Below are 15203 nucleotides of genomic sequence, written 5' to 3' on the forward strand. Positions count from 1 at the left end.
GCTGAGGCGGAAGGATTACTTGAGCCCAGGAGGTTGAGGCTTCAGTGAGCCATGATTGTACCACTGCACTTCAGCCTGAGTGACAGAATGAGACACTGTCTCAAGAAAATATACATATATTTATAATATATAATATATCAAAGAGGGAAGATGGAGTAAGTACTAGTGTTTTCAGTATGAAGAAAAGTGCTCACACATAGCCGGACATCTTCAGTGCAGATTTCAGGTTTAGGGCTCATATATTCAGGAAAGGGTCAGAAAAGATACTATGGAGACTCAATATATGATAACAGAAATTTCTTTTTAAATTCCAAGAGGTTCATATTATATATCTAATTCATATTATATAGTTCATATTATATATAATTGTTCATATTATGTATAACGTATATAATATACACACACACACACACACACACACACACATATCAGTATTTCTTTGAGCTACTTCTCTTAGCCTTTATTTTTTTCTATTTCCCTTTAATAGGAAAGGAGGTTTAGGGTTAAGGTTTGCCTTCTCATATTTTTATGAACCGTATTTTTAAGTTTCCATAGTATCTTTTCTGAGCCTTTCCTGAATATATGAGCCTAAACCTGACATCTGCACTGAAGATGTCAGGCTATGTTTCTCCTCTTCTCAAAATCTAAACCTGTCATTTATGATTTTAATACTAACCTCTCCTTTTTGCTTCATCATTTATTCCCTTTCTCTTACTCTAATTAATTTTCTTGGGCAAGGCACGGTGGTTCACACTTCTAATCCTAGCACTTTGGGAGGCTAAGGTGGGAGATTGCTTGAGGCCAGGAGTTTAAGACCTAACATGGCCAGCATAGTGAGACCCCATCTCTCTCTCTCTCTCTCTTCTTTTCTCTTTGAGATGGAGTCCTGCTCTGTCCCCAGGCTGGAGTGCAGTGGCATGCAATATTGGCTCACTGCAACCTCCGCCTCCCAGGCTCAAGGGATTCTCCTGCCTTAGCCTCCCGAGTAGCTGGGACTATAGGCACATGCCACCATGCCCAGCTAATTTTTGTATTTTTAGTAGAGACAGGGTTTTACTATGTTGCCCACGCTGGTCTCGAACTGAGGTCAAGTAATCTGCCCTCATTGGTCTCCCAAAGTGCTGGGATTACAGGTATGAGCCACTGTGCCCAGCCAGACCCCATCTTTTAAAAATGAAAATACAATTTTTTTATCTGCTTATTTTTCTTCTCACACCCCAAAATCACGTTGATACCTTTTCTTTAAAGGAAACAAAAAAAGAACACCAAAATTATGCCAAAAGATAAAGACCTTTTCTAGCTTCTGCTGTTTTTGAAGCTTTTCTCCCTACCTGGGTGGCTACATTTTTTTCGCCCTTTGAGATGGAGTCTTACTGTGTCATTCAGGTTGGAGTGCAGTGGCACGATCTCGGCTCGCTGCAACCTCCACCTCCTGGGTTCAAGCAATTCTCCTGCCTCAGCCTCCCTAGTAGCAGGGACTACAGGCATGCACCACCACGCCTGACTAACTTTTTTGTATTTTTAGTAGAGATGAGGTTTCACTATGTTGGCCAGGCTGGCCTTGAACTCCTGAACTAAGGTGACCCACCCACCTTGACCTCCCAGAGTGCTAGGATTATAGGCGTGAGCCACCGTGCCCAGCCAACATTCTTAAGGATTGGCACAGTGTCTTCATTTCTAACTGCTCACTCCTTCAAACCTCCATGCCCTACGAGAGTTTCACCAGCCTAGAGACCAGATTCCCACTCTGCACAGCCTCTTGGTATCATCATTTGTTTCCTTTTCCTGAAATTCTCCTTATGCTTCATGCCACTGCGGTGCCCTTATTTATTTATTTATTTTAACGATGTAGCCAGATCTCATTACTTGTCATCTCCCTGATCTTTTTCTAGTCTTGACCCCCTCTACATCTCTACTTCTGAACCTCAGGGGTTCTGCTTTCTCAGTCGATTTCCTGCTGGTACCTTAGTGTGAAATAATAAGAAATATGCACATTGATCTCTGTCCCCAGTTCCAGGAACAGAGCTCCTAAAATCCTCATAAGTTTCTGAGCAGTAGGGGCACTAGGAGGCTCTTTTGTTCCAATATTTGGTGTCTGCCCCAGTTCCTCAGACAGAGTTCCTAATACCCTTGTAGATAGGGGTACTAGAAGAATCTTTTGTTCTATGATTTGGTCTTTGACCCCCATTCTTGTCACAGAGCTCCAAAATCCCTTGGAATTTCCTGGGTGATAGGAGCATCTTTTATTCTGATGAGGCAACTCTTAGTGGGCTCCTGGATGGTGCTGGTCACCAGAAAGACCAAGCCATGACCATGAACTTGGAGCTTTCAGTCCCAGCCCTATCCTCCAGGGAGGGAGAGGGGCTGGGGATTGAGTTAATAATTGACCATGCCTCTGTGATGAAGCCTCCATAGAAATCCCTAAATGGTGTTCAGAGAGCATCTGAGCTGGCAAACTCATCCAAGTGCCAGGAAGGTGGTGCATTCCCACTCTGTGGGGACAGAAGCTCCAGCCCTGAGGACCTTTGCAGACTCACCTTATGTATCTTTTCATCTGGCTGTTCATCTATATCCTTTATGATATCCTTCCTAACCAGTAAACGTAAGTAAAGTGTTTCCCTGAGTTCTGTGGGCCACTCTTATAAATTAATGAAACCCAAGGATGGGTAGTGGCAGCCCCGATTTACAGTCAATCAGAAATATAGGTGACAACCTGCTCCTTGTGGATTGGCATCTGAAGTGAGGGCCATCTCGTAGGACTGAGCCCTTAGTCTGTGGGATCTGATGCTGTCTCTAGGTAGACAGTGTAAGAACTGAATTGGATTAGAGGACAGCTGGTGTCTGCTGGAGAACTGCTTGGTGTGTGGAGAAATACCCCCACATATCTGGTGTCAGAGGTATTGAGTGACTGTGTCAGACAGTAGGAAAAACACTTTTTCCTCTGTCTTTTCAGACTTAGGTTCAAACTAGACATTGAACACATTAACTTCCCCTACTCATTTGTTTCCTCACCTGAGTTCCCATCTACTGCTAGCACTACCTTGCTCTTTCCCTAGGACTTGATGTCATCCTTGGCTCTTTTCTCTGCATTTTCCCTTACTTAATCCTTTTAAGTCAAAAATATACATCTTTGTCATTTTTGTATCCCTGGCAGTTGCTCTGATGCCGGGCACAAAGTCAACACATCCTAAGCCTTTGCCGAATATACTGATAAGTCCTGTTGGTTTCACCTTTGGGCAGTTCCTCTCCACTCTGTTCCTACTATCACCCCCAGAGGTAGCTCAGGCCTTTGTTACCACTGGACTGTGGCTCTAGCCTCACCTGCCTGGTGTCCTTGCCTGCCTAGTCTATCCTTTCCCATACAGTGGACACATGCTGCAAGGTTGTTCTTTATGTGGCCCCCGTTACTATTTGCTACAAAACAAAGTTCATACTTCTTAGCCCGATACTTAAGCCCCCGTGTGATCGGATTTCAACCTAACTTTCTAGCCTTATTGCTCCTGGACCCTAAACTGCAGTCAACCTTATGCAGTCACTGGTCTGCGTATATACCATGGCCTTTTTTGACCATCTGCTCAGGCCCATGCTGGTACTCTTTCCCCTCATCCTCCTGGGTCTGAGTCTCCAACGCATCTTCCAAGACACATCTCAAATGCCACCCTTTTAAGGAAATCCCGGAATCCTTTACTGGAAGTAATATTTTCTTCCTCCTAGCTCTCATAGTTCTTGTACTGTGCCTTACTAATGGCATTTATCCCTTTTATCTGGATATATCTGAACTAATTTCCTCTACTAGTCTGTTAGCTACTTGAGATTAGGGACAATTTAGATGAATTTTTATATCCTCACACATTTCCCTGAGATGGTACTTACTTAATATTTATTAAAAGATAAATCTCCTTATAACTATTAAAGTTATAATATGATACATATTGAGTGGTTCTGTTTCCTAATTTTAGTGTTTGTTTTGTTGTTTATTTAAGACTTTGGTTTAGACAGACTGATAAAACAATTCCTTATATTTATTATGTAAGTTAATCACTTCTAACTTCAATTATGTTATGTATTCATTTCGATAGTAAGCACTAGCTTCCTTACTCAAATTTAGTTTGTTGTTTTTTTCTCCAAGGTTGGTTTTTATTTAATGTTACTAGCCTTGCCCATTGTAAATTCATTTACCTGGTTATTTCAAAGAGTATGTCTATTGGCAATCATACCTCTATCGTTTTCTGTATCTTTGCTGCTATAAAAATGTGGACAGATTACTATAGACCTTCCAGGTTTCAACATTTTCTTTTGCTCTCAAGGAGAAAAGATAGTTAAACTAGGTACTTACTTTTATGTTCTCTTCTGTTTCATCTTTCCTTCATGGCAGGTTTTAAGACCCCTTAATTGTTTCTGGAGTTTAAAGAGTTGATGTGTGGGTGTCTGGTGGTCTTTCTTTGAGTCTCATGTCATGAGAATGCCTTCTCTGGGCCTTCTCCATATCTGAGGCCTGAAGACATGATGATCTTTGCAATGTTCTTCTTTTATTTTCCCAGTGGTGCAGTTTAAATGTGTCCCCCAAAAGTTTATGTGTTGGAAACGTGGTTGCCATTGTGGTGATGTTAAATGGTGGCACCTTTGGGAGGTGATTAGGTCATGAGAGCTCTGCCCTCATGGATGGATTAATGCCATCATTGTGGGAGTTTGGCCTTCTTTTCCTCTCTGTCTCACACACACTTGCCCTCTCTTGCCCTCCCACCTTCTGCTCTTCCACCATGGAATGACTGTCAGATGCCAGTGCCATGCTCTTGGATTTCCCAGCTTCCAGAACTGTGAAAAGTAAATTTCTTCTTTAAATTTTCTTTCTCTTTCTTTCTTCTTTCTTTCTTTCTCTCTCTTTCTTTCTTTCCTTCCTTCCCTCCTCCCTCCCTCCCTCCCTCCCTCCCTCTCTCCTTTCTTTCTTTCTTTCTTTTCTTTTCTTTTCTTTCTTTCTTCTTTCTTTTTGTAGAGGTGAAGTCTTGTTGCTCAGGCTGGTCTTGAACTCTTGGCTTAAGCGATCCTCCCACCTCAGCTTCCCAGAGCGTTGGGATTATAAGCATGAGCCACTATGCCAGGCCAAATTTCTTTTCTATATAAATTACTCAGTCTTGGGTATTCTCTTATAGCAGTAGCAAACAGTCTAGGACACCGATTATGGTTTCCATGTCTGGCTTTTTATGTGTGAGACTTAGAATCCTCCTCAGAAGTGGGATCTTCATGTGTGTTTTCTTTAGGTCTCACATTACTTTTCATTTTTATAATTTAGTGATAGTCTAGTTTGCTGTAGATTGATCTTTGCTCTGGTGCATTGGTTCTCTTTCTTGTCTTAGTATAAGCAACAAGGTTTTTGTTTGAATGAACAGTTTGTTTCTTCTGAAATAGGCATCATTCATCTAGCCATGCTTAGTTGCAGTTCCTCAGGCCTTTCTCTTTTCCTTTGTGTTGTATTCTGCCTATTTTCACTTCTTTTTGGAGACATATTTAAAATTATTCTCAGGTTTCCCTTTCTCCCCTCTACCTTACCTCCCTCCTCCTCCCCGCTTGCCTTAGCTTATTATTTTTGAAATGTGTCTTGTTGCTTTTCACTGTTTTGACCTTGGTAATTGTTTTGAGGAGCTTAGTTAGGATAGGTACTGCATCCTTTTTCTTTTTTTCTTTTTTTTTAGAGACAGGGTCTCACTCTGTTGCCCAGGCTTGAGTGCAGTGGCACAATCACAGCTCACTGCAGCCTTGACCTCTTAGGTTCAAGTTATCCTCCTGCCTCAGCCTCCCAAGTGGTTGGGACTTCAGGTGCACACCACCTTGCCTGGCTAATTTTTATTTTTATTTTTGTAGAGATGGAATCTCACTATGTTGCCCAGGCTGGTCTCATACTTCTGGGCTCAGGGAATCTTTCTGCCTTGGCCTCCCAAAGTGCTGGGATTACAGGCATGAGCCAATGTGGCCTCTCGTTGTTTTATTTGTTTATTTATTTTTCGAGACAGGTCTCATTATGTTGCCCAGGCTGGTCTTGAACTCCTGGGTTCAAGCAATCCTCCTGCCTCAGCCTCCTGAGTAGCTGGGATTACAGGCGTGTGCTACCCTGCTTGCCTTGCTTTAAAAATGCATTTCAAGGCAGGCGCGGTGGCTCACACCTGTAATCTCAGAGGCTGAGGTGGGCAGATCACGAGGTCAGGAGATCGAGACCATCCTGGCTAACATGGTGAAATCTCGTCTGTACTAAAAATACAAAAAATTAGCCAGGCATGGTGGTGCGTGCCTGTAGTCCCAGCTACTCGGGAGGCTGAGGCAGTAGAATCGCTTGGACCCGGGAGGCGGAGGTCGCAGTGAGCCGAGATCACGCCACTGCACTCCAGCCTGGGTGACAGAGTGAGACTCTGTCTCAAAAAAAAAATGAATTTCAACCTGTGATGGAGATGGATAGGGCCTAGGAGAAACAAAATCACTGTTTGATTTCTTTGAGGCTCTCTGACAAAAAGGTTGAGGAGGAAACAGAACATACTGGGTAAGACTGACTTTTTGTATTCTTTGTGCATTTCAATCTATCCAGTTGGCATAGGTAAGCATGACTACTATCAAATCAATGGTATTGATCAGTCAGTATAGTTGATAATGTTCTTAAATTGTTGAAAGCTATTGAATTGAGATGTATATTTTGTGGCTTTTATTTTTTAATGGTGGCTTTTCAGGTAGGGGCAGGAAAAATGGGATGTGGGCAGTAATATCTGCTTTCTACTTTGAATTAAAAAAGAAGTAAGGTGACAGATTTAAAAAATTATTAGATTTTTAATGGCTTTTCTATCAAGCAGTTGGAACTTTTTTCTCCCTCCAAATTATATTACATTTATCACAGCATTTCTATGAATTGGATAGTATTCTACAATTTTGCAGGGAGGAACTGAGGTCTAGAGTTCACCTAGCTTTTCAGAATTAGATAAAAAACCTCTTAGCTCTCTGTCAGAGACCCTTTCCATGGGGCAGGCTGCTGACCTACAATATGTAATTTGCTTTTGGTGCAAGGAGATCCAGTCTCTATTTGTTTAGGCAAGACCTGGAGGGTAATGAAATTCATTCTAAAGCTTTTCCGGATGATTACCTCTGTTTTGTAGGATCTTATTTGCTTTTGCTCAGAAATGTTGCCTGTGCCTTCTGTGGAGGGGATGACAAGAATTGTTACTGTCAGGTATGTCTCATCCTCATCCTTCTTGCACGTTCTTACTCTTGATTCAAGTCTTAGAATCACCTCACCTTGCAAGAGTGATCTCTGTTTGTTTCCGTCACAGAGGAGGCCCACGTCACTGGTGACTGGGTGGACGGTAGCCTCTCGGTGGAGTTATTTGGAGTTCACCTCTGTTCCTATGCAGATGCAGGTCCCTGTGATGTCTGTCCTGGTACAATGCGTGTGTTGTGCCACATCACAAGCCAAATATCTGCCTCTGAGTCTGGTCAGAAAAGTTTCTGGTCATGCATCTTATGTCTTTTCAGTGTCCTCAGGTAACGTCTTTGTGGTACCACCAGTGAATGCTTTGGGACATGGCAAGTTGTTAATGCTGTTTGGCCCTGGGATCCCTGTGCTTTGTGAGAGGAAGAAGCAGATACGAGAAGAAGCAGATACAGCTGGGCACGGTGGCTCAAGCCTGTACTCTCAGCTTCTTAGGATGCTGAGAGGTAGGAGGATTGCTTGAGCCCAGGAGTGCTACCTGGGCAATATTGGGAGGCCTCATCTAAAAAAAATAAAAATAAAAAAGAAAGCAGACACAGTGGCAGAACTCTTGTTCCATTCACTTTGTCACCTTTTGTGAGTAAGTGAATGACTCAGAACTAAATGACAAGGATTATTAGTTGGGCATGGTGGTGCACTGTAGTCTCAGCTACTCAGAAGGCTGAGGTGGGAGGATCTCTTGAGCCCGGGAAGTCAAGGCTGCAGTGAGCTGTGTTTGTGCCACTGCACTCCAGCCTGGGCAACAGAGTCTCAAAACAAAAAGAAGAGATTGTATGACATTGCATGACAGTGACTAATCATTAATTAGTGAGCTCTTTTATCTCTGTTTTTTAATTTAGTTTTTATTTCTGTCATCAGAATTTGCTTTTAGCAATATTAAGATTTTGCCTGTTGATTACCAGAGGCTGGGAATGGGAGTAGAGGTTGGGGGAATGTGAGGATGGTTAATGGGTACAAAAAAAAAAAGAAAGAATGAGTAAGACCTACTATCTGATAGCACAACTGGATGACTGTAGTCAATAATAATAACTGCACATTTAAAGTAACTTAAAGTGTGTAATTGGATTGTTCACAACTCAATGGATAAATGCTTGAGGGGATAGATACCCATTCTTCATGATGTGCTCATCTCACATTGCATGCCTGTATGAAAACGTTTCTGGCTGGGTGTGGTGCCTCATCCTGTAATCCCAGCACTGTGGGAGGTCAAGGTGGGAGGATCGCTTGAGCACAGGAGTTCAGGACCAGCCTGGGCCAAGTTGCTATCATGCATCTTATATCCTTTCGGTGTCCTCTTAGTGGAGAATGCCATAGAATTTTCTTTCTAGGGTTTCAGGTCACTTGTCCAGTGAGCTTTGTCCAGTGTAGGCTCATGTAACGTCTTTGTTGTACCACAGATGAATGCAACATGGCAAAACACCATCTCTACTAAAAAAAAAAAAAGAAAAAACAAAAAACAAAACTCAGGTACCCCATGAATATATAGACCTACTATGTACCCCAAAAAATTAAAAATAAAAACAAGATTTTGCCTGTTAGATACTTGTTTGAGAATTTTGACTCCTTTGTACTTATTTTTTTGACTCTTATTAAAAAAATTTTTTTTACAACAGCTTTGTTGAGATATAATTCAGATATCATATAACTTACCCATTTGATGTGTACAATTCAATGGCTTTTAGGATATTCACAGAGTTGAATGAATCAATTTTAGAATATTTTCATTCCCCCAATAGCAGTCACTCCCCATTTCTACCCAGTCCCCTGCAGCCCTAGGCCCCCACTAAGCTACTTTCTGTCTATAGATTTGCTTGTTCTGGACATTTCATGTAAAGGGAATCATATGTGATAAGTAGTCTTTTGTGACTGGCTTCTTTCACTTAACATAATGGTTTCCTGGTCTTGAACTCCTGGCTTCAAGCAGTCTTCCCGCCTCAGCCTCCTGAGTAGCTGGGATTACAGGCATGTGCTACCCTGCTTGACTTGTTTTAAAAATGCAAGGCAGACGCGGTGGCTCACGCCTGTAATCCCAGCACTTTGGGAGGCGGAGGCGGGTGGATCACGAGGTCAGGAAATCGAGACCATCCTGACTAACATGGTTTCCATGTCTTGCTCCTGGTTTTCCTTCGCTCTCTGGGATGGCACAGAAAGTTGTACATATTTCTGCAGTACGTTTCATAAACTGTTCATGAAAAAAGAAAAAAAAAGTTCTACATATTGTCTGCCATCTCTGGAATAGTTGAACAGGTTAGATAGGTTCTTTGAAGAACAACAATAGAAAAGTACTTCCAAACAAAGTCTGTCTCAAGTCTTCAGATGCACTTCAATTGTAGTCACTTAAGATAGATATTTTTTGATCTCTGTATTAATTGTCCTATTGTAGCAGAACAAATTGTCCCAAAACTTGTGCGGTATAAAACAAGACACATTGATTATCTCGCAGTTTCTGTGGGTTGGGAGTTTGGGCGCAGTGTAGCTCTGGGTCTCTCATGTGGCTGCAGTCATCTCGGAGCTTGACTAGGAAGGACCCACTTCCTGGCTCACTCCCATGACTGTTGGCAGGGTCCAGCGCTTTGCAGGCCTCAGTTTCTTACGAGCTGCTGGCCAGAGGTCTTCCTCAGTTGCTTGCCATACAGCCTCTTCCTAGAGCATCTCACAGCATGTCACGTGACTTCATCAAAGCGAGAGAGTGAGAAGACAAGAAAGAGGGCCAGCAGGATGGTAGACAGTTTCTCATGGCCTGACCACAGAGGTGACAATCTATCACTTGCCATATTCTCTTTATTACAAGCGAGTCACTGGACCCACTACATATTCAAGAGGAAGGAACTGCACAGAATGTGAATACCAAGTCACGGGTTTGGGGGGACCATTTTAAAAGCCTGGTTACCAGAATCTCCTGTCCTTTTCTGAGCTTGTGTAGCTAGTGTCAGAGAGGTGGATTGCTGGTTTCCTTGGTTGTTGAGGAACTGTGGAGAAACGTGTCGGAAGTGCCCTTAGCCATATGGTAAAATTCCCGGAAGTAGATATGCTAATAATTTGTCAGCTATTCCCTTGTGAGACTTTTCTAGATCTCTCTTCCATCCTTCTTCCCCTACTCAAATGGTGTCTTAGTCATTTCCAGCTGCTATACCAAATTGTCATAGACTACTGGGTGTCTTAAAAAGCAGACATTTATTTCTCACAACTCTGGAGGCTGGAAGTCCCCAGAGATAAGGGTACGAGCATGGCCTGGTTCTTAGTCTGGGCCCTGTTCCTGACTGTGTTCTCACATGGTGACCAAAGAGATCTCCTGTCTCTTCCTTATAAGGGCACTAATCCCATGGGGAGAGGGGGCCCTACCTCATGACTTCATCTCACCAAATTACTCCCCAAAGGCCTCTGCCTCCGCATACCATCACTCTGGGGAGCAGGGCTTCAGCAGATGGATTCGGAGGAGACACAAACATTCAGTCTGTAGTAGATGGTATGACGGCATTTAGTTTCATTTCTCTCACCTTTGTCTTACTACATTTCTTTCTTCTTTTCTTTTTCTTTTTCTTTTTTTTTTTTTTTTTTTTGAGATGGAGTTTCGCTCTTGTTGCCCAGGCTGGAGTGCAATGGTGTGATCTTGGCTTACCACAACCTCTGCCTCCCAGGTTCAAGCCATTCTCCTGCCCTAGCCTCCCAAGTAGCTGCGATTACAGGCATGCACCACCATGCCTGGCTACTTTTGTATTTTTAGTAGAGACGGGGTTTCTCCATGTTGGTCAGGCTGGTCTCGAACTCCCGACCTCAGGTGATCCGCCCGCCTCAGCCTCCCAAAGTGCTGGGATTACAGGTGTGAGCCACCATACCCACCCCCCGCTTGCTTTTTTTTTTGAGATGGAGTCTTCCTCTGTCGCCCAGGCTGGAGTGCAGTGGCGTGATCTCGGCTCAGTGCAACCTCTGCCTTCCAGGTTAAGTGATTCTCCTGCTTCAACCTCCTGAGTAGCTGGGTTTACAGGCATGCACCACCACACCCAGTTAATTTTTGTATTTTTAGTAAATACTGGGTTTCACCATGTTGGCCAGGCTGGTCTTGAACTCCTGGCCTCAAGTGATCCACCCACCCCGACCTCCCAAAGTGCTGGGATTACAGGCATGAGCCACTGTGCCCAGCCTGTCTAACTACATCTCAACACAATAATTCCTCTTCCTCTGTTTCCTCCCCGACCTGCCTCCCTCATCTTGGTCTTCGAATTCTTGCTGACAGTTGCTTTCTTTCTCCTCCTTTTGCTCTCTGGTTGTTTTCATGGGACTCTGCCATGCCTGCTTAGTTCTTTAGGTATTATTTTTGAAAACTGTTCCCTTTTAGATTTGACATCACTGTGACTCTTCTGTAAGTTCCTTGACTATATTTCTTTTTGGATACTGAAATAGTTTGAGTTGAACTCAGTGTTCTAGTACAGAGAACAGGATGCTAAGGTAAAATTGTGTCCTTTGCTTCCCACAGAAACTTGAAAAAGAAAGCCCATAAAATGTTTCAAACATGCAGAAAGTATACAGAATAATAGAACTGAATGCTGGTGTGCTCACTACCTGGGTCTATTAAGCGTTAACATTACATTTTGTTATTTTTGCCACAGATTTGAAAAGAATGTACTCATTTAAAAGTTTATTTATCTGTTCAAAATATATTGATGGACATGTTGGTTATTTACATATTTTTGCTATGGTAACAATACTATGTGAGTGTTTCCCTGTGCTCATAGGCAAGTTTTTGTAGCCATAGATATCTGTAACACAAACTTCTGGGTGATTGATAAGCAAAACTGTAGGTGATAATCACTTCTGTAATATGTTGACAAATAAATGTTGAAGCCACTTTCTAATAATATACATGAAAGCTTTAGTTGAGGAAGAATGCTTTTTGTGTTGGCCATTTAGATGGAAAAATGCTAACTCATGTTACCTTTCATCTTTTGATTATACCAGTATGGCATGCTGTTTTTCAGAACATGCTGTTTACATGCCTGTAAGGAAAACTGATGGAATATTGGAATTAGTAGCAAAAATTGCTTTCATATGATAATTTAAAAAATATTCATTATATACTTTATTTTTCTTTGGTGATATCATTCAATCCTATTTAGGAGTCATCAGCCAAACCTGTATTTATTATTCTTTGTACCATACTAATTTCTGAGCAAGATTTTTTTTAAAGCTTTTTATTATGGAAAATTTTAAACACACGAAACTAGAGAAGATAGTACTGTGAACCTATGTACACATCACCCAGCTTCAATACAATCGACTTTTCTTTTGAGGAAGGTTTTAAACTGCAATCTTAACATTAGTTTTATATTTAGAAAGTATTACATCCAGCATAACACAAAATATTAATAACATCCATTTGAAGAGTTATTTTAGTATTCCTGTGAGGTAAGTGGCAAATGTTTAGAGGACTTATTATTATTATTAGACATAAAAATTATCCTTTTAATACAGTTTTGCAAAATTATAGGTATATTGTGGATTTTTTCTCTCCATTAGTTTTTCAGGCCGGTAGTCTATCAGGCCAGTCTTCTCTCTGACAGGGAGATTGTCCATAAGTTTTGTAAAAGTGAGACATAAGCCCTTCAAAATGTTTTGATACAAGAAGTCAGAAAATTATTTCAAACATTTAGAGGACTTTGTTTTTAAAATGATGTTCAGGGACCAACCAGTAATGTCCCCTGGTCACTGCAGTGTTTGTGGGATTCTGGATCAAACACTATAGAAGTCACTGCATGAGCTGCATCTCATGTGTTTGTCGTGTGCTTGGATTCCAGATCGCAGTGGTCATGGGCTCCTGCACTGCAGGAGGAGCCTATGTGCCTGCCATGGCTGATGAAAACATCATCGTACGCAAGCAGGGTACCATTTTCTTGGCAGGACCCCCCTTGGTAAGAACATAAGAACGTTGGTTGATGGAAATTAAATAGGCATAACATAAAATACACCACTTAAACTATTTTTTGATGTTTTAAAAAATATTGTGATAAAATATGCATAACATAAAACTTACTGTTGTAACCGTTTTTCAGTACAGCTTGGTGACGTTTAGTATGTTCATATTGTTGTGCAACCATCACTACCATCTATCTCGAGAACATTTTCATCCTCCCCAACTGAAATTCTCCCTATTTCCGTCACCTCTGCCACCTCAGCACCACCATTCTACTTTCTGTCCTTATGAATTTGACTGTTCTAGGTACCTCACATGTAAGTGGAATCATATAATATCTGTCCTTTTGTGAAGACGTATTTCACTTAGCAAAACGTCTTCATGGTTCTTCTATATTGTAGCAGATGTCAGAGTGTCCTGTATTGTTAAGGCTGAATAATGTTCCATTGTATGTATACGCTGTATTTTGTTTATTCATTCATCCATCAATCGATATTTGGGTTGCTTCCACTCTCAGGCTATTATGAATAATGCTGCTATGAACATGGGTGTACAAATTTCTATTCAAGTTCCTGCTTTCATTTCTTTTGGGTATATACCTGGAAGTGAAATTGTTGGATCATATGGAATTCTATGTTTACTTTTTGAGGAATCACTTCATTCCTTTTTATGGCTGAATAATATTCCTTTGTATGGATATGCTGTGTTCTATCTATCCATTCATCAGTTGATGGGCATTTAGGTTGCTTCTGCTTTTGGGTATTATGAATAACGGCGCTTTGAATGTATAGGTTTTTGCATGGAAATGTTTTTATTTCTATTGGATATGTACCTATGAGTAGAATTGCTGGATCATATGGTAGCTGTGTTTAACATTTTGAAAAACTTCTAATCTATCCAATACATGTTTTACATTTCTACCAGCAGCATGTGAGGGTTCTGATTGTTCCACATTTTTGTCAACACTTGTAATTGTGTGTTTGTCTGATGACAGCCATCTTTGGCGGTGTGAGGTAGTACCTCATTTTGGTTTTGATTTGCATTTCCCTAGTGACTAGTGATGTTGAGGCATTTTTTTTTTTTTAATTGAGGCAGAGTCTCACACTGTTGCCCACGCTGGAGTGCAGTGGTGTGATCTTGGCTCACTGCAACCTTCACCTCCCAGGTTCAAGTGATTCTCCTGCCTCAGCCTCCCAAGTAGCTGGGATTACAGGTGCACTCCACCACTCCTGGCTAATTTTTATATTTTTAGTAGAGACAGGGTTTCACCATGTTGGCCAGGCTGGTCTTGAACTCCTGACCTCAGGTGGTATGCCTGCCTCAGTCTCCCAAAGTGCTGGGATTACAGGCATGAGCCACCGCACCTGGCCAAGGCATCTTTTCATGTGCCTGTTGGCCATTTGTATGTCTTCTTTGGAGACATGTCTATTCAGATTCTTTGCTCATTTTTAAATTGGGCTATTTGTCTTTCTATTTAGTTGTAAGAATTCTATATATGTTCTGAATACAAGTCCCTTATTAGATTTGCAAATATTTTTGCTCATTATGTGGGTTGTCTTTTTTACTTCCTTAGCGATGTCTTCCTTTGAAGCACAAAAGTTTTAAATTTTGATTACATCCAGTTTATGCATTTTTTCCTTTGGTTTCTTGTGCTTTTGGTGTCTTATCCAAGAAGCCTTTGCCTAACCCAAGGTCATGAAGATTTACTCCTCTGTTTTCTTGTGAGAGTTTTATAATTTTAGCTCTTGCATTTGGGTCTGTGGTCCATTTTGAGTTAGTTTTTGGGTGTGGGATAAGGAAGGGCTCCAGCGTTGCTCTGTATGCGGATATGCAGTTGTTCCAGCATCATTAGTTGAAAGGACTCTCCTTTCCCCATTGAATGGTCTTGGCAGAAAAAAACTTTTACTTATTTTTTCTTTTACCTCAGCTATACAATTGTTTGACTCAAGGTCAATAACAAGTTAATAAGCTGTTAAGAGAAAGCAGCAAGGTTACTACAGTGTATTAACTTTTGTGTAAAATGGAGAGAAATATACATTTATATACTTC

General features: G+C 41.5%; 1 protein-coding gene across 1 annotated transcript in view; it reads left to right on the plus strand.

Annotated features, from left to right (window-relative positions):
- Nucleotides 1-15203, plus strand: part of MCCC2 (methylcrotonyl-CoA carboxylase subunit 2) — a 66120-nt gene that overhangs the window by 20334 nt on the left and 30583 nt on the right. Inside the window, exon 7 of the mRNA XM_054489899.2 lies at nucleotides 13039-13152. Within this exon, the coding sequence (XP_054345874.1) occupies nucleotides 13039-13152 (114 nt within the window). The remainder of the gene's footprint in view (nucleotides 1-13038; nucleotides 13153-15203) is intronic.

This window comes from Pongo pygmaeus, chromosome 4 (genome assembly GCF_028885625.2).
Source record: "Pongo pygmaeus isolate AG05252 chromosome 4, NHGRI_mPonPyg2-v2.0_pri, whole genome shotgun sequence".
Lineage (NCBI taxonomy): Eukaryota > Metazoa > Chordata > Mammalia > Primates > Hominidae > Pongo > Pongo pygmaeus.